This window comes from Eleutherodactylus coqui, chromosome 5 (assembly GCF_035609145.1).
Source record: "Eleutherodactylus coqui strain aEleCoq1 chromosome 5, aEleCoq1.hap1, whole genome shotgun sequence".
Lineage (NCBI taxonomy): Eukaryota > Metazoa > Chordata > Amphibia > Anura > Eleutherodactylidae > Eleutherodactylus > Eleutherodactylus coqui.
In genome coordinates this window covers 41,412,694-41,431,324 of record NC_089841.1, presented here as the reverse complement: position 1 = coordinate 41,431,324, position 18,631 = coordinate 41,412,694, and the positions used below count along the sequence as shown (strand labels likewise).

Below are 18,631 nucleotides of genomic sequence, written 5' to 3'. Positions count from 1 at the left end.
ATATATACATACAAACAAATACATACAGATACCTACATATATACATAATCCAAATACATACATAAACGTACATACATACACACATACGTACATATACATACATATACACATACAAACATACATACACACAAACACATACATATGCATACACATATACATACATCTAAATACATATGCATACATACACATATAGACATACATACATGCACATACCTACATATATACATAATCCAAATACATACATACATACATATACATACATACATACACATACTTACATATACATACATACACATACATATACATGCACATACCTACATATATATAAATACATACATATAAATACATTTGCATACATATATATGCATACATACATATACATACAAACAGAAATATACGCACACACGTATACATTTACACAAACATATACACATATGTACATATGTGTATATATATATATGTACGTGTGTGTATATGTATATATATACATATGTATACAAATATATTATATATATACACACATATGTACATATATGTATATATGCACATATACGTATATGTACACATATGTGTGTATATATACATATATTTACATATGTGTGTATATATTATATATATATAATATATTTGTGTACATATATATACATATGTACATATATGCATCTATATATGTGTGTGTGTGTGTGTTTAGGGACTGACCTTACCTTTAAAAATTCTTATTTTCAAGGCCAAGAGATTTTTTTTACAGGGAACAGATGGATGGACGGCGATTACAAAAAACACCAGTAGAGCAGGAGAAACTTTATTTGCCTATTTGCTAATAGAAATGTATTCTACCTGACAACAATGTTGCTATTGGCCGCTACGTTAGCCTGCTAGTGTGCAAGTGCTAGAGCCCTGTCTAGCCAGTGCACTCGCAGCTCTGTCTCTCTTCTTCGCACGTGTGCACGCGTGCTTGTGACGCCCCATCACGTGCACTCGCGCTGAAGTCTCGTGCATGCGCGTGATATCAACCTGCCGGGGCTTGCGGCCAGGACAATGAACACTACGTCACTAGTGACGTTACGTACATTGCCCTTCAGGAAGAAGAATGTAGTGCAATGTACGTTACATCACCGGATGCAGCTAAACCGGATAGCTGCATGGCACATGACACAAAGTACTAGAAGTTCCAGGAGAAGCTTGGACAGTAAAAGAAGAGGTAAGCAGGCTGCCTGAGGGGAACTATAGGTAAGTATATCATTTTTTTTTTTTTTATGACAGAACCCCTTTAAAATGAACTCCCTACCCAGACTCCTCTACCTTTTTCAAACACTACCCATAAAGATCCCAAGAGACTACTTTATTAAATTTCAAAAAGCAGTAACACGCTTTGTGTGGAAAGGAACCAGACCGCGACTTGGTTACAGATCACTGACACAGCGGAAGGATAGAGGTGGGCTGGGACTCCCGGATCTACGTCTCTATTATAGAGCTGCAATCTGCAAGGTGGTGTTGGACTTGGTTCGAGGAGAACCCACCAAGCAATGGGTAGAATTTAGAACAGGTAACCACCGCAGGACGGATTCAAGGGCTCTTCTGGTTGAGGGGAGGCCTGGGCAGATGGGGCATTAGGGTTTCTCCCTTAGTGAACTCTGCTCTGAAGATTTGGGATGGCTTTGTGCTCAGGTGTGAACGAGTGGACACCCTTGGTGGAAAATCCGGACACTGGGCTGCCCCTACTGGGGGGGCTGAGGACACGGTTTCCCAGAGTATGCGACATGAAGGGCAGAGACTGACTCTTGCAGCTGGACGCGCTCTTGGAAGAGGGGGGGGGGGGGCACGAACAAGCATGTTGTTCCAGTACCATCAGATTGCCCACTACATAAGAGCTCTGGGTCTGATTGCCAACCTAACGTCACCATCAACGCCCTTCAAGGTGCTGTGTGAGGTTCCTTTAAGAGAGGGAGGGCGAGAATTCCGCGGTCTATAGCATCCTGGTTGCTGGGGAGGGTCAGGACACTGGAGGCGGCTATAGAAGGTCCTGGGAGAGGGAGCTGGGGCAAGCCGTGCCAGAGGAGGAGTGGTTAAAGGCTCACTGCCTGACGCATAAGATGACGGTATCAGGTAATCACCAAGAGCTAAACTACAAGTTACTTACACGATGGTACCGTACTCCCGCCCGACTGGCTAGATTCTACCCAGGAGTTTCTGATCTATGCTGGAGATGCCAGATGGAAGTCGGGATGCTCACGCACATATGGTGATCCTGCCCACAAGTCCTGTCTCTCTGGAGGGCAGTCGAGGGATTATATAACTTCCTGAATGGGGGCTCTTTGATGCTCACCCCTGAGATTGCCCTGCTGTCAGTCTTGGTGTCAACAAGAAAAGTATTCTTTGATTTTTCCTTCTTGCAATGAGGGTTGCGATCCCCCGACTCTGGAGATCAGAGATCCATCTCCCCCCCCCCCCCCCCCATCAAGACTGAATTGGGTGACAGCTCTCGGTGAGATAGGCCATATGGAGGAGCTCAGAGCTGGAGATGACAATAAATACCTGGCTTTTCATGCTACATGGAAATCATAGCTAAACTTTTGCAAGATGGCAGAGTTTGAAGGGTGGTTGCTGAACGGGGACCTACCTATTCATTAAGAGGTCCTGGGGGCTTTGGGTGCACAGGGGCACGAGGCTCTTTCCTCTAAATCTTCCTCCTTTCCCCTTCTTACCTCGCTTTACTATTTTCCTTTGTTCCCCTTATAGCACTTTTCTAATGTCAATGGGCAATATGTCTCGGTTCGTACCCGAAGACGAAATGACTATTGGTTTCATTGTTTTCTCACAAGACAAAAATTGATTTCCAGAGCAACCCTTTTAGAGGGCAATATTGATTAAACCAAGAGACTTTTATTGAACAGCTATGATCAGCAGAAAAGTGCATTAGATTTTCTTTTTCTCCATAGGTCCTGAAGTCCTGCAGATAATGTATTTCAGTTTGCCCTGGAGTTGATGCGGTTATATTGTGTTTATTGCAAAGTCTCTAATAAAAACACATTTTGAACATAAAAGCACTTTTAAGGCCTCAGATGGCAAGACCGTTCATCTAATCACGCCACAACTAAATCATTTGCATAGCTGCCTGAGATGTAACTGCATGCAGAGTTTTGCAGCAAAATGACAACTCCTTCCAGGTTCTTGATTTTTTGACAGAGTGTATATAGTGTGATTAACATGGGAATTTGGAACACTCAGGCCCCCATCTTCTTGTCATATGATGGGTGGCAGGACACCAGTAATTCACATACTCAATGTAGCTTTTCCTTTAAAACTGATTCACCAGTCTTTTATTGCTTCTCTTCAGCAGAACAGGACCATGTTCACACTGTATCACAGGTTCTTAACAGTGTACAACATTAAGAAAACACCTGGCCATCTGGCCACTAACTTAACATAGGTTTTTCATTACTAACTGGCCTAGTGCCACAACTTCATATTGGGGTTAATAGTTGATACCGTCAAAAGCTGTCAATAGGGAATGCCCTCCCTATCACATTTCTTGATAGGCAGACTACAATGCAGAAGTTTAGCAGCTTTTCACTCAGAAACATACCCAATCTGGTGTCTCTTAATAAGGGCTCACACCCACTGGTGATAGATTTTTCTGAGATGCGAGAGAGTGAAAACGCATGATAATGAAACCAATGATTTTCAGTGGTTTCATTCACACTTGTGATGCCTTCACTAAGCCTTGCAGCGCTAAGAAAAACCTGCGTTATCGCCCATTGTTTTCAAGGGGGCCGGCGGCATGGCTGTGACAGCTATGGCAGAGGTCTGCGATGCTATCCCATTGCTTTCAATGGGGCCAGCGCTGCTGCAGCCCCATTAAAAGGAATGGAATGAAGGCCACCGTGGTGATGATTTTTCAATTTAATGAATGGCTGAGCGCTGCCTGTGATTGACTGAGAACTGTGACCAATCACAAAAGCAATGGGATAGCATCGGGGAGCTCTGCCATAGCTGTCACAGCTGTGTCAAGGGATAGCGATATACTCCCTATGTTTTCAATGGGGCTGCCGCTGCTGCTGGCTCCATTGAAAACAATGGGCAATAGCACAGATTTTATTTAGCGCTGTGAGCCTTGAGTGAACACTTCGCAAATGAGTATGAAACCATTGAAAATCATTGGTTTCATAATCACGTGTTTTCACTCAGTCTTGCACTGCTAGAAAACATTTTGCAAGTGGGTTCGAGCCCTTAAAGGGGTTGTCCCGCGCCGAAACGGTTTTTTTTTTTTTTCAACAGCCCCCCCGTTCGGCGTGAGACAACCCCGATGCAGGGGTTAAACAAGAACACCGGACAGCGCTTACCTGAATCCCCGCGCTCCGGTGACTTCTTACTTACCTGCTGAAGATGGCCGCCGGGATCTTCTCCCTCGGTGGACCGCAGGGCTTCTGTGCGGTCCATTGCCGATTCCAGCCTCCTGATTGGCTGGAATCGGCACGTGACGGGGCGGAGCTACACGGAGCCCCATTGAGAAAAGAAGAAGACCCGGACTGCGCAAGCGCGTCTAATTTGGCCATTAGACGCTGAAAATTAGGCGGCTCCATGGAAACGAGGACGCTAGCAACGGAACAGGTAAGTGAAAAATTTCTTATAACTTCTGTATGGCTCATAATTAATGCACAATGTACATTACAAAGTGCATTAATATGGCCATACAGAAGTGTATAGACCCACTTGCTTTCGCGGGACAACCCCTTTAATGAGATGACACCCTTTCTCTGCCAGACATTCCTTTGACTAGTCTGCCTTCAAGCCCCATAGTGCCCACTCACATAATTGATCTCCTACAAATGGCATGTTATCTGCATTCTGTTTGCTATTTGGATAATAAGCGCATGCTGCTGTTCTGTTGATTTCACTGGTATTGTCAGAGATGGCCGGGCACTTGAACTTAGTCTCATGAATGGAGTAAGTGTGCACGCTTGACTGCCGTCCACTTTATTCAGGAACTTTCAGGACCCCTATCTTGTGATTGGTTCAGGTCCCAGCTGTTGGACCCTCACTATTGCAATACTTAATTTACTTATTAACTTTAAAATTTGGCCAAACCTCTTTAAGTTATACAACTTATCGTGATACCAAATTTTTTTTTTTTAAAGTACACAATAACGTACACATAGATTTAATTTAACAAAAAATTAATAGGTTAAAAGGTATACGTTTTCTATTAACATTGCAGTCTATGCATCGCAGAGAGCTGAGAAATTGCATCCACTGAAGTATCCATCAAACACATACTTCTTTTTTTTGCATGTATAACATCTTGTCAGATTAGAGAGAAGTGAAAGAAGACTCAAGGACTGTATGGTACCTGAAAACAGCTTCTCCCCTCTGACTTTTCTGATGTTCAACAAGATTGGAATTCTAAGAACATATCCTACATTCTGGGCAAGAAAAAGACTTCTCTTCAGTGTGACCTCTCTGATAAGATGTGATTTTTAAAGTAAAACATTTCCCAGATTCTGAACATGATACGGCTTCTCTTCTGTTGGAGTTATTTCATGGTCTACAAGATTAGATTGCACTGTAAAATATTTGTTATATTCTGAACATGTAAATAGATTCTTTCCTGCGTGAACTTTTTGATGGTCAAGAAGACTTGCTTTCCGTGTGAAATATTTCCCACATTGTGTGCATAAAAATGGTGTCACCCCTGTGTGACTTCTTTGATGTTGAACAAGATGTGATTGAACACTATAACGTTTTTCACATTTTGAACATGAAAACGGCTTCTCTCCTGTGTGAGTTCTCTGATGTTTAACCATATCTGACTTCTGGTTAAAGCATCTACCACATTCTGAACAGGAAAATGGTTTCTCTCCTGTGTGAATTCTCTGATGTCTGATAAGATCTGATTTCTGATGAAAACATTTCACACATTCTGAACATGAAAATGGCTTCTCCCCTGTGTGACTTCTGTAATGCTTGAGAAGGTATGATTTCTGAGTAAAACATTTCCCACATTCTGGACATGAATATGGCTTCTCCCCCCTGTGAGATCTTTGATGATCAGCAAGATTTGATTTCCGAGTAAAGCGTTTGCCACATTCTGAACATGAATATGGCTTCTCTCCTGTGTGAATTCTCATATGTTTAACAAGATCTGATTTCTTAGAACAACGTTTTCCACATTCTGGACATAAAAATGGCTTCTCCCCTGTGTGAGTTCTTTGATGATCTCTCCTTCTGCAACCTTTCTTTTGCTTATCAGTCTGTGATAAATCAGAAGATATTACCTGTATAAAAGGGTCAGATGATAGATCTTTGCTGTGAAGGACAGAGGGTATATCTGGGATAATTGCATGTTCTTCATATGTATCTTGTGTGATATCACAATCATCCACTTTACAATTTGAAGATATCAGACATTCCTCCGAGCACCAGGTAACATCTGCCAAAAAGAAAACTAATTATTTTTTCATATAAACCTTAAAAATGATTGATGTTTTATAACCGTTCAATTAAATAATTCCCCTACAGATTGCAAGATTTTTCAATTTGTTAATTGCCAATATATTTCTGCAACAGAGTCTGTATATGCTGACTTGACATTGGACCTCATGTCCGCAGGTGACTAAAAGTCCCTTTACACAGGACGACTGTTGGGTAAACACTCGACACTCGTCCCTGTGTCTTCGCGCTCCTGCACGGGAGCTAGCAAAGCTGTCTTGCTCATAGAGCTGCCAGCAGGGGGGCAGGGCAGTGCAGGAGATTTCTCTCCTCTCGCTCCCCCGCCCTTCTCCATTGAGATAACACAGCGGCCATTCGCTACTTAACGGCAGCTGTTTAAACTGCACGATGAACGATGAGCTTCATCACTCATTTTTTATGCAGCATAAAAGATCAGCAATGAAGCTCATCGTGCAGTTTAAACAGCCGCTGTTCGGTAGTGAACGGCGGCTGTGTTATGTGGATAGAGGAGAGTGGGGGAGCGAGAGGAGAGAAATCTCCTGCACTGCCCTGCCCCCCTGCTGGCCGCTCCGCAAACCAGCCTGCTCTGCTAGCTCCCATGCAGGAGCACGGGAGCGCGGAGACACAGGGGCGAGTGTCGAGCATCGTTTGCCCAACATTCGTCCCGTGTAAAAGGACCCTTAATCTTCTTTACCTATTCTAATGCAAACAAGATATGCTGAGATAGTAGCCTCCGGAAGGTTTCTCTTTAGAAAGAAATTCAAGGTTCTCTGGACAGCTCTAACCAAAACTATCCAGTGTCACTAAATTATATTAACTCATCAATGACCAGTCAAGAATGACCCAATCAATATGAAAAGTGGTTAGTAGAAATGAGTGAGTATACTCGCTAAGGCACTACTCGCTCGAGTAATGTGCCTTAGCCGAGTATCTCCTCGCTCGTCCCTAAAGATTTGCGGGCCGGCGGGGGAGAGCGGAGAGCAACGGAGGGGAAATCTCTCTGTCCCTCTCTCCCCCCCCCCGCAACTCACCTGTCAGCGGCGGCGGCCCCGGAATCTTTAGGGATCAGCGGGGAGATACTCGGCTAAGCCACATTACTCGAGCAAGTAGTGCCTTAGCGAGTTAGCGAGTATACTCGCTCATCTCTAGTGGTTAGCCATATTTCCTCCTATAACCCCAAATTAAGGTCTAGAGGGTAGATTCTGTTGTAACTCTTGACTAGAATCTCCATAATCATGTATTCTTATTTTTTTGTAGTAGAAAAAAATGAGGGGTGGAGCAACCCAGGAAGAGACAGACAGGCAAAATTTTTGGTGCAAAAAAATTAGTCTGTAGATTGTATAGCAGGTGCAGCCAACTCAAATATTGTCATAAACGTCAGGGTGGATGTGTCAGTGACAACCAATTAAGCTGAAAAAACCCAAACAAACTGTTTAAGGTGCGACCTGAAAAATGCGCAGAGGTGTTAGCTCAACTATATAGAGGTGCTTCTAGGCTAGATTGCCCCTTCCTCAGTGTTTACATGAGGTCATATCAGGAATGGGGAGCAGTGTTTGGACGCATGTCCAAGGAAGCGCGAATCCAAACACTGCTTCCCACTCCTGACGTAAGCACTGAGGAAGGTACAATCTAGCCTCGAAATGCATCTATACCTTGCTGCTAATAATACTAAAGTTGGGCTAACACCTCTGTGTATTTCAGGCCGAACCTTAAACACACTTTCTTAAATCTTAATTGGTATTCTTATTTATTGTCCTTTTATTTCTTGTTTCTCACTTTAAAATTTCTCTGTGCTTACTTACGTTTTCTTAAATCTTTCAATGTGAGAACAGATTATTGAAGTTTTGTTTTTCCATATCATGGCAAAATTCAATTAATAACTAAGGGTCTTTTTACTTGGATGGATCTGAGCAAAGTAGAGTGTGATTCTTAGCGGGATCAGCACTTATTTAGCTGGCCTTCACACATGGGAAGATGTATTGCCAACAACAATGATTGTTTGCCTGCATATAAGGTGTGAGCAGCCCATTGCCTTTTTACGTCCTGGCCTGTTGGGCTTAATTTCCAGAGGACGTAAAAACATGCATCCTCTGGGAATGACAGCCCTGCAGGCTCTGGACGTGACAGCTCCATGCTGTCAGTTACAGGCGGTAGCCGATAGCATGGAGCTGTCATCCCGGGACCCCACCCCCGTCACGCAGGATGGTATTTAAGAAGGAGAAATGGAAAGTCCTACATCTGGGCAAGAAAAATGAAAAAAAAAAAACACAGAGTGGGAGAAATTGGGCTAAGCAGCAGCAAGTAAAAAAGACTTGGGTATACAAATAGATCATAGACTGAACATGAGTCAACAATGTGATGCAGCAGCCAAAAAGGCAAACACAATTCTGGGATGTATTAAGAGAAGCATAGAGTCTAGATCACGTGAGGCAATTATCCCCCTCTACTCTTCCTTAGTCAGACCTCATCTGGAATACTGTGTCCATTTCTGGGCACTCCACTTTAGAAAAGTCATAGACAAACTGGAGCAAGTTCACAGAAGAGTTACCAAGATGGTGAGCAGTCTGCAAATCATGTCCTATGAGGAACGGTTAACGGATCTGGGAATGTTTAGCTTGCACAAAAGGCTGAGAGGAGACTTAATAGCGGTCTACAAATATCTGAAGGGCTGTCAGTGCAGAGGGATCAGCACTATTCTCATTTGCACAAGGAAAGACTAGAAGCAATGGTATGAAACTGAAAGGGAGGAGACACAGATTAGATATTAGAAAAAAACTTTCTGACAGTGAGGGTGATCAATGAGTGGAACAGGTTACCACGGCAGGTGGCTAGTTCTCCTTCAGTGGAAGTGTTAAAACAGAGACTGGACAGACATCTATCGGGGATGATTTAGTGATTCTGCACTGAGTAGGGGGTTGGACTCGATAACCCTGGAGGTCCCTTTCAAATTTACTATTCTATGATTCTATCATCACACAACTTAAGGTGCTGATGATTTCTATGGCAGTCAGGGGCTTTACAGTGTCTGCCATCTTAGTACATCTCTTACCTGGTGATGTGAGTGGCTCGTAGTTCTCCATCATTATGTCCTTGTATAGATCCTTGTGTCCTTCTAAATACTCCCACTCCTCCAAGGAGAAATAGACAGCGACATCCTGACACCTTATAGGAACCTGACAACACAATATACAACCATTAACCAGAAGCCTCCAGTGCTGTTACTGTATAATGTCCCAGCATTCCCTGCAGCGTCACCTCTCCAGTCAGCAGCTCAATCATCTTGTTGGTGAGTCCTATAATTCTATCCACATTGATGTCCTCATGTATCAGGGGGTGAGGTGGGGGCCTTGTGATTGGGCTCAGGGTTCTTTCCCATCCTTCAGACACAGGGTCCCAAAAGTAATCACTAGAGGTCTTCTTCACTACTTTGTAATCCTGTATATGGGGAGATAGTAATAAAAATCACTAAAGACATTTCCGGAGTCCATCACCTCTCCAGTGACATCATCTGCTATTACCATAGATGATAATGATGTAATGTGATATCGTCAGAATCTCTCCCCTCTCCAGTGACATCATCTCTTACCATAGATAAGAATGAAGTCATATGACATCATTGAATCTCTTCCCTCTCTAGTAATATAATCTGTCATTACCATAGATGAGTGATGAAATGTGATATCACCATCTCTCCCCTCTCCAGTGACATCATCTATTATCCATAGATAAGAATTATGAAATGTGATATTAGACTCTATCCCCTCTCCAGTCATATCATGCTATTACAATAGAAAAGAATAATGTAATATGACTTCAGAATCTCTCCCCTCTGCAGTGACATCATGTTATTACCACAGATTAAAATGGTGTAATGTGACATCAGATTCTCTCCCCTTTCCAGTGACATCATCTATTACTATAGATAGGAATAATGTAATGTGACATCATCAGAATCTCTCACCTCTCCAGTAAGCTGGAATAGTATTTCTAGGGTGAGATTTAATACACTCTCTGCCATCTTGCTTTTGTCCCTCTCCATCCTTGACGGGTCAATCCGAATAATTCTCTTATATAGAAGATGTTAACATAGGATCGTGTAATGTAGGGACCTAAATGAAAGGAACATGAGAAAATGTAAAGAAAATGTTCAAAATGCCATTTACTGAAATACTGTACTTTAACTGGAAGTAATAAGGAGAAATGCTTGAGGCCATTAGGCTGTTGTCACATATTCCGCTGAGACGTATATAGGCCCTCATGCACCCTGCGTATGCTGAGAGTGTTCACCTGGCATACTCTTGGTCAGTATGGGTGGGAAACACTGCAGCTTTCCATCAGATATACAGAAAATATAAGAAACACTTTGAACTGAAATTGGAAGTTTAATTAGACTGGCAATCCAAAATGTAAATGATTCAGTCCACCTACATATATACACGACTGCCACTGCTAGTAGACTATCAATCACTCGGTTGTCTCCATCGCTCCCACTGAAACAAAAATAGCTGTGACCAAACATACGCCTTGCCGCTCTATTCATTGCTAGTCTCATAGGGAGACATAGGACCCCTTCCTAGTGATCGCTGGCCTACAGGAGGCCCGGCTGACCAGGAGAAATTTTTTTTTTTTATAGAAAAGGCAAAACACAGACTATGTTACCCTGTTATGTCATTTTGCTCACCAGGTCCATGCTGACAGCCCGGCTTCTTCCTGCACTGTATCACTTTACTGTACTAAAGGGAGATGCCGCCGGCTTCTGAGAGGACCGACTGTCAGTGGGGGCCCCCATTAGTATAACAATCACACCTCGGGTCCCTGACATAGGGTGTTGTGGAGACATGACCATTTTCGTGTGAATGATTGTATTTGCCAGCGTAATACGCCCAAAAGATGGGTCCATCATAATGGGTTCTATTCCCTGTATTTGAGTGCTGGTATTTCCAGCATATAAAATAGTTAACTAATCATAGTGTTAAATTAAATGCTAAAGCAAATTTATTTTTTTCTGATTTGTAAACAATTGATATTAACTCTGGTTTTTAAGATATACTAATCTCAAATCAAAATACTAAAAATACGCTTTGAAGTGCTTTCTTTTCTCAAAATAACTAAAGTAGCCTAATTTTAGGTAGAGAAAGATGAATGTGACATTATTTTTCGTTTAGTAGGCCTAGGGGCTCATTCACAGAGAGAGAAAAAAAACTCACACATGGGCGGACAAATCTGCCATTTGCGTGCCCGTTCAGACAGGCCAGGTCCAGTGCATATAGGCCCAGCCCGAACTGCCATCAGGTAGGGGCAGAACTAAACTATCTTTCCCATTTCCGACCCCTCTTGGCAAGAAAATGGGGGCAGGAGCTAGTGTGCTAAGGCTCCCGCGCCTCTCCACCCCTTGTCTGCTGCCAGCATAGGGAGAAGGCGGGATGGGGTGGGAGCTTAGTACCTAGCTCCCGCCCCGCCCCCTCATTGCAAACAGCCGGCAAGGGGCGGAGAGGAGGAGGGAAGGGGTGGGAGTTTAGCAGACATGCTACTAAACTGCTTCCCACCTCCCTTCTCTGGCAGCTACCATTGGCTCCCATAGGAGTCTATGGGAGCCGCTGCCATATTCCAGCCAGGAAAATAGTTCCTGAACTAGCTTTCCAGGCCTACGTAAAGGCGCCCGGGCGAATTATGCTAAATTGGCCGGCTGGGCTCTTTTATGCTGCGGGAATACACCCATCTGAACTGATGCATTGTAAACCAATGTATCAGATGGGCAGCAAATACCGCCTGGGCGGAAAGCGTGGATGGTATACATTCGTGTGAATATATAATATCGGCCAGGCGCCATCTTGTGGAATTCAACGCACACTACTCATATATATATATATATATATATATATATATATATATATATATATACACACACAAAACATGTTGTGGGGTTTTTGTGTGTCACATTTTGAATTTATGCCGGTGTGCGCCACTTTGTTATAAGAAAATTGAGTGTGCTTGTCAGCCCAACATAAATGGCGACCCATTGGGCTGGCAGAAACATAGATGGCTGCACAGCTTCACTGACTACCAGATGCACTGTGCATGAGAGCGGCGTCACATGAGCGGAATTTGTTGTGTGCCACCTACAAAAGACACACGTGGCACGCTGGAAGCACGTAATTCATACTTGCATGCCGAAAATCGCCATGCACTATCTTGGTGTGTAGTACAGCGTGCTGCCATCTTTTTCGCACAATTTGTGTGAGCAGCAAAATTGGAGCTTACGGCAGGTTGCTGCAGTGTATTGTGGGCATAAGACCTGTGTGCATAATACGCTGTGACCACGCGCTAGTGCGAAGGAGCCCATAGGATGCAGCATTAGTCCAAGACACTGCGTGCTGCTTTGATTGGCCAGTGCTGACCAGTCAGAGGCCCTTTGTGGAGTCTTGGACCTCAAGTTGCCACATTTGTTACAAAAAAATACCAGGTGAGGTAAAAGAGGGTGTGGTTAGGGGCGTGGCTTATCATCACATATGGTTTTATCTTCCGTATTCTAGTATGACCCTGTTTGGGGGGTATGAACACCGAACCTCCCACAGAGTAGGGAGACCTAGAACCTTCCCTGGATGAAAGAGTGGAACTATGTTTTACCAACTTCCAAAAGCCTATGTGCAAATTATTAATAAGCCAGCACCACCAAAACCCTATTAAAATCTAAACTACAGGCCCCCCGACATGTTTCGCCTTGCTGCGTCCTTAGGGGGAGCGCAAAACTAGGGCTATAGTAAGTTGTCCTGGATAGCCTATGGGGTAATACGGAAGTTGGCCATCCAGGCTTATTCACACGGGCGTAGGCATTTTTACGTTCGCTTGCTGGCGCTGTAAAAAATGCAAGAACAGGCACACAAATCTGCTGTTTGTGCGCCCATTCAGAAGGCCCGGGCCTGGCGCATATATGCCAAGCCCGCAATGCCGTCAGGATGGGGAAGACGGTTTTGCTCTGCTAAACTTCCTCCCCCCTTTCCGCCCCTTCGCCTGCTCTCTATAAGGGAAGGAGGCGTGATGAGGTGGGAGCTAGTGTGTTAAACTCCCACCCCCTCCCCGCCCTTGTCGGATGCCGGCAATGGGAGGAGGTGGGAGCTTAGCAACTAGCTCCACCCCTGTCGCACCCTCTTCCATTGCAAACAGCCGGCAAGGGGCAGAGAAGAAGAGAGAAGGGCGGGGGGAGTTTAGCAGTCACGCTGCATTGGATTTCAATGCATCAGATGGTAGCGTATAATCGTCTCGCTCGTGTGATTAAAACCTTAGTGCATATATGCACAATTACACACGATACTAACTGAAGACTGCTGATAACATTTTGTTTTTACGACGTAAAAGCATCCAGCCGGCCAAGATAGCGCTTTCTTGACGCCCGTGTGACGCCGCCCTCATGCACAGTGCATCCGGTAGTCAGTGAGGCGGTGCAGCCATCTTTGTTTTTGCAGGCCCGCAGGGTCGCCATGTATGTTGGGCTGACAATCGTACCCAATTTTTTAAAACAAAGTGGCGCACACCGGCATAAATTCAAAAAGACACATAAATACCCCACAAAATGTTGTGTGTATATACATTATATATGTGCAATGTGCGCTGAATTCCACAAGATGGCGCCTGTCTACGAAGGAACCCAGCGCAGCTATTGAAGGAGACAAAGGAGAGCCGCTGCTATCAGTCACCTCACAGCTGGGATACCTGTAGAGAAATGACAGCAGGGGTTGGAAACTAGTCAAGGGGTTAATAATCCCCACCCCCAGTGGTCCTGACATAAAGGGACACAGACATACCTGCACCTGCAGAGCCCCCATCAGCTTTCAGGACCTGTGATGATGTCACCATCATGTGATCAGTCACATGTGTGGGAGGAGTCATAGATCACATGACCAGGGGTTTCCAGTAGCGATGAAAGTTCTAACACTTCTGGCCTTCATTCAATGTTAACCGCTTAACGCTCCAGGACATTTACGTCATGCAGGTGTGGGGTATGTATGAAGAGAGATGGCGGGACGACCTCTTTATACAGCGCAGGCGTCAGCTGTTTATTACTCGACCTCTCCACGGCATTCGAGACTGTTGACCACAAACTCCTCCTCAGTATGCTACGCTCCATTGGCCTAAAGGACACTCCTCTCTCCTGGTTCACCTCCTACCTATCTGACAGCTCCTTCAGCGTCTCCTTTGCTGGCTCTACCTCTCCTCCTCTTCCTCTTGCTGTTGGGGTCCCACAGGGCTCGGTCCTTGGCCCCCTCTCATTTTCTCCATCTACACAGCCCGTATTGGATAAACCATCAGGAGTTTTGGCCTCAAATACCACCTGTATGCTGACAATACCCAGCTATACACCTCTTCCCGTGACATCTCTGCACGTTTCCTTCAAAACATCACTACCTGTCTGTCTGCTGTCTCTAACACCGTGTCCTCTCTCTACCTAAAACTAAACCTCTCTAAAACTGACTTACTGGTGTTTCCGCCCTCTACTAACCGACCTCATCCTGACATCTCCATCTCAGTGTGTGGCACCACCATAACTCCCAGCACGCTGGCTGCCTTGGGGTCATATTCAACTCTGATCTCTCCTGTACCCCCTACATGCAATCTCTCACCTGGACATGTGAGCTGCGCCTCAAGAACATCGCAAGAATCCACTCTTTTCTCACCGTGGACACGCTACAAACCCTCACTGTTGCCCTCATCCACTCTTGGCTCGATTATTGCAACTCGTTGCTGATCGGCCTCCCCTGCTCCAGACTCTACCCTCTCCAATCCATCCTGAATGCGGCAGCCAGGCTCATCTTCCTGTCCAGCCGCTACTCGGACGCCTCTGCCCTGTGCCGGTCACTGCACTGGCTGCCCGTTAAATACAGAATTCAATTCAAACTCGCTACCTTCATCCACAAAGCCCTCCACAGTGCAGCGCCCCCTATATTGCCTTCCTCATCTCAATCCATCAACCAGCCCGGGCTTTCCGCTCTGCTAACGAAACCAGACTGAGTGCCCCTTTAATTCGAACTTCTCATTCCCGCCTCCAAGACTTCTCCAGAGCAGCATCGGTCCTCTGGAACGCACTACCAAAGACTATCCGGGCAATCCAGGATGCACAGAACTTCAGGCGTGCTCTAAAAACGCACCTCTTCAGGGAGGCATACCGCATTCCCTAAACAAACCCCTCTGTGCTCCGCCTGATAACATGCTCCCTGACCTACTGACTGCAATCCCTGCTAGCCACCATCAACTGCCCCTGCTGTCATACCGAATCTGCCGTCACATGGCTTAATATATGACCATTGTCTATGTGTATAGCATCCCTCACTCTCCACCTCCCCATACTGTGCACATCTCCAGCCCTTTACTTTCTGTATCACCGCATTACCTGTAGTATGTAAGCTCATTAGAGCAGGACCCTCATCCCTATTGTTTCTATCAATTGATTACTACATGTAACCGTGGTTCTATAATTTTTGTACTTTTGTCTTTCTGTATTCCCCCTGTCTATGTAAGAATAGGTTGGCGCTATACAAATAAAGATTATTATTATAGCTGACACTCGCAGGCAATAGCTGCAATCAGCTCCGGGGCTGATCTGCACTATTAACCCTTTAAATGCCGCTGTCAATTCTGACAGTGGCATTTAAATTCCCCGAGAAATGTTCGAGGGTCCCATATCCCCCCCCCCCCCGCGCGCGTGAGATCGCAGGGAGCCATGTGGGTGTCATGGCAGCCGGGGGCCTTTCAAGGCCCAAGGGCTGCCTTAGCAGACTACCTATCAAGCCATCCACATAGGGTGGCTTCATAGACTGCCTGCCTGATCGCAGTATGATGTAGTGCTGTGGCTTTACATCATACTGCAGGAGCAATCAAAGGTCCCCAACCTCTTTAGCACCGGAGACCAGCTTCAAGCAAGACCATTTTTCCATGGCCCAGCAGAGCAGGGTGGGGCAGGGGCGGGGCTTTGGTTATATGGAGGTGGGGTTATGGAGGGAGTTGGAGTTTAGTGCATACTTATCATATTTATAATGAGAATGTGACTCAACTCACCATTGGTTCAGAATGAGTGGGAGCACCGGGCTTGTTTCCCTGGATCAGTGGGAGCATTGGGCTTGTTTTCCTGCAACAAGACGGTCCCATCTGAGGGTGATGGGAGACAGTGACACCCAAAGTGTGTTCCTTATGTAGATTTTGACTGCTTTTTGGATGCTGAAATGCTGCAGAATTTGCCACAGAAATTTCCACCAGGTGTAAAGGTACTCCAGCGGTAATAAAGACCCCCATGGTGGCCCAAGCGGTAACAGTGACAGCCCACAGAGCGGCCCCGGTTGTAACAGTGACATCTCACAGTGGCCCAGCAATAATAATGACATCCCACAGTGGCCCCCAGTAGTAATAGTGACATCTCACAGTGGCCCCAGTAGTAATAATGACATCCCACAGTGCCCCCCTATAGTAATAATGACATCCCACAGTGGCCCCCAGTTGTAATAATGTCATCCTACAGTGGCCTCCAATAGTGACATCCCACAGGGGCCCCCAGTAGTAATAGTGACATCCCACAGCTCCCCAGTAATAATAGTGACATCCCACAATGACCCCCAGTAGAAATAGTGACATCCCACAGTGAAAAATGGCTGAAGCACTTCTTTCTCCCCTGTCTCCCTGCCACATACAGGACCTCTGGCACACCCAAAATACCTTTGGGATTGTGTCACCCCCCAGGCATCCTGTTGTGTCTAATCCAGCTGAACTAACGAAGGGGTGCGCCGAAACGCGTTTTCAATTGCTGGTTTTTATCCTCTGAAATAAAAAAAAAGAAGTGCCTTTACTATCACATATTGGATCTTTTATCTTCCAGTAGCTTAGAGCAGGGGTCCCCAACCACCGGGCCCTTGGGTGTTTAGCGCCGGTCCACGGCACCGCCGGGAACTTTTGCTCTAAACACAAGGACCGCAGGCCGAATCCGGCCTGCTGCCTCGTATTATGTGGCCCGCGGCGTGCCGACGCCGCTCACCACTGAAGCGATTACCAGCGGGGGCGCCGCAGTTCCCCGCTGGTAATCGCGCTGATCCCGGCGCACACTGTGCAGCCAGGATCCTCCTCCCCGAGTCCCCTGCTCATTAGTTCCGCAGGAGATGACTCGGGGAGGAAGCGTTTCGGGCTGCACACTGACGTCAGGGCAAGCAGACAGAAAGCGACAGCAGGGCGGAGGTAAGTATATGGGTTGGGGGCCTGCTTACTACTAGGGGGGCTGCTTTCTACTGGGGGGGCTGCCTATTACTGGGGGGGGGGGCTACTTATTACAGGGAAGGGGCTGCCTATTACTGTGGGGGCTGGTTATTACTGGGGGGGTGGGGGCTACTTATTACAGGGGAAGGGGCTGCCTATTACACGGGGCTGCCTATTACTGGGGGGGGCTACTTACTACTGGGGGGCTGCTTATTACTGGGGGGGGGCTGCCTATTACTGGGGGGACCTGCTTATTACTAGGGGGGATTGCTTACTAGGGGGGCTGCTTATTACTGGGGAGGGGGGGGCTACTTATTACAGGGGAAGGAGCTGCTTATTACTGGGGGGGCTGCCTATTACTAGGTGGGCTGGTTATTACTGGGGGTGGTGGGGGCTACTTATTACAGGGGAAGGGGCTGCCTATTAACGGGGGGGGGGGGGACCTGCTTATTACTGGGGGGTTGCTTATTACTGGAGGGGGGGCTACTTATTACAGGGGAAGGGGCTGCCTATTACTGGGGGGGTGGCGGCCACCTATTACAGGGGAAGTGGCTGCTTATTACTGGGGGGGGGGGCTGGTTATTACTGAGGCGTGGGGGGGGGCTACTTATTACAGGGGAAGGGGCTGCCTATTACTGGGGGTGGGGGTGGACCTGCTTATTACTGGGGGGGGGGGGCTGGTTATTCCTGGAGGGTGTGGGGGCTACTTATTACAGGGGAAGGGGCTGCTTAGTATTGGGGGGGCTGCCTATTACTGGGGGTCTGGTTATTACTGGGGGGGACCTGCTTATTACTGGGGGATTGCTTACTGGGGGGGCTGCTTATTACTGGGGTGGGGGTGGGGGCTACTTATTACAGGGGAAGGGGCTGCTTATTACTGGCGGGCTGCCTATTACTGGGGGTGGGGACCTGCATATTACTGGGGGGGACCTGCTTATTACGGGGGGGC

At 46.1% G+C, this 18,631-nt stretch overlaps 1 protein-coding gene across 1 annotated transcript in view; it reads right to left on the bottom strand.

Annotated features, from left to right (window-relative positions):
- Positions 1 to 14,313, bottom strand: part of LOC136629226 (zinc finger protein 84-like) — a 47,283-nt gene extending 32,970 nt beyond the window's left edge. The window contains exons 1-5 of the mRNA XM_066605401.1: positions 14,253 to 14,313; positions 10,412 to 10,559; positions 9,706 to 9,885; positions 9,500 to 9,623; positions 5,617 to 6,430 (exon numbers count right to left, since the gene is read on the bottom strand). Coding sequence (XP_066461498.1) covers positions 5,617 to 6,430; positions 9,500 to 9,623; positions 9,706 to 9,885; positions 10,412 to 10,489 — 1,196 coding nt within the window. The 5' untranslated portion in view covers positions 10,490 to 10,559; positions 14,253 to 14,313. The remainder of the gene's footprint in view (positions 1 to 5,616; positions 6,431 to 9,499; positions 9,624 to 9,705; positions 9,886 to 10,411; positions 10,560 to 14,252) is intronic.
- Between the last annotated feature and the right edge of the window lie 4,318 nt (positions 14,314 to 18,631).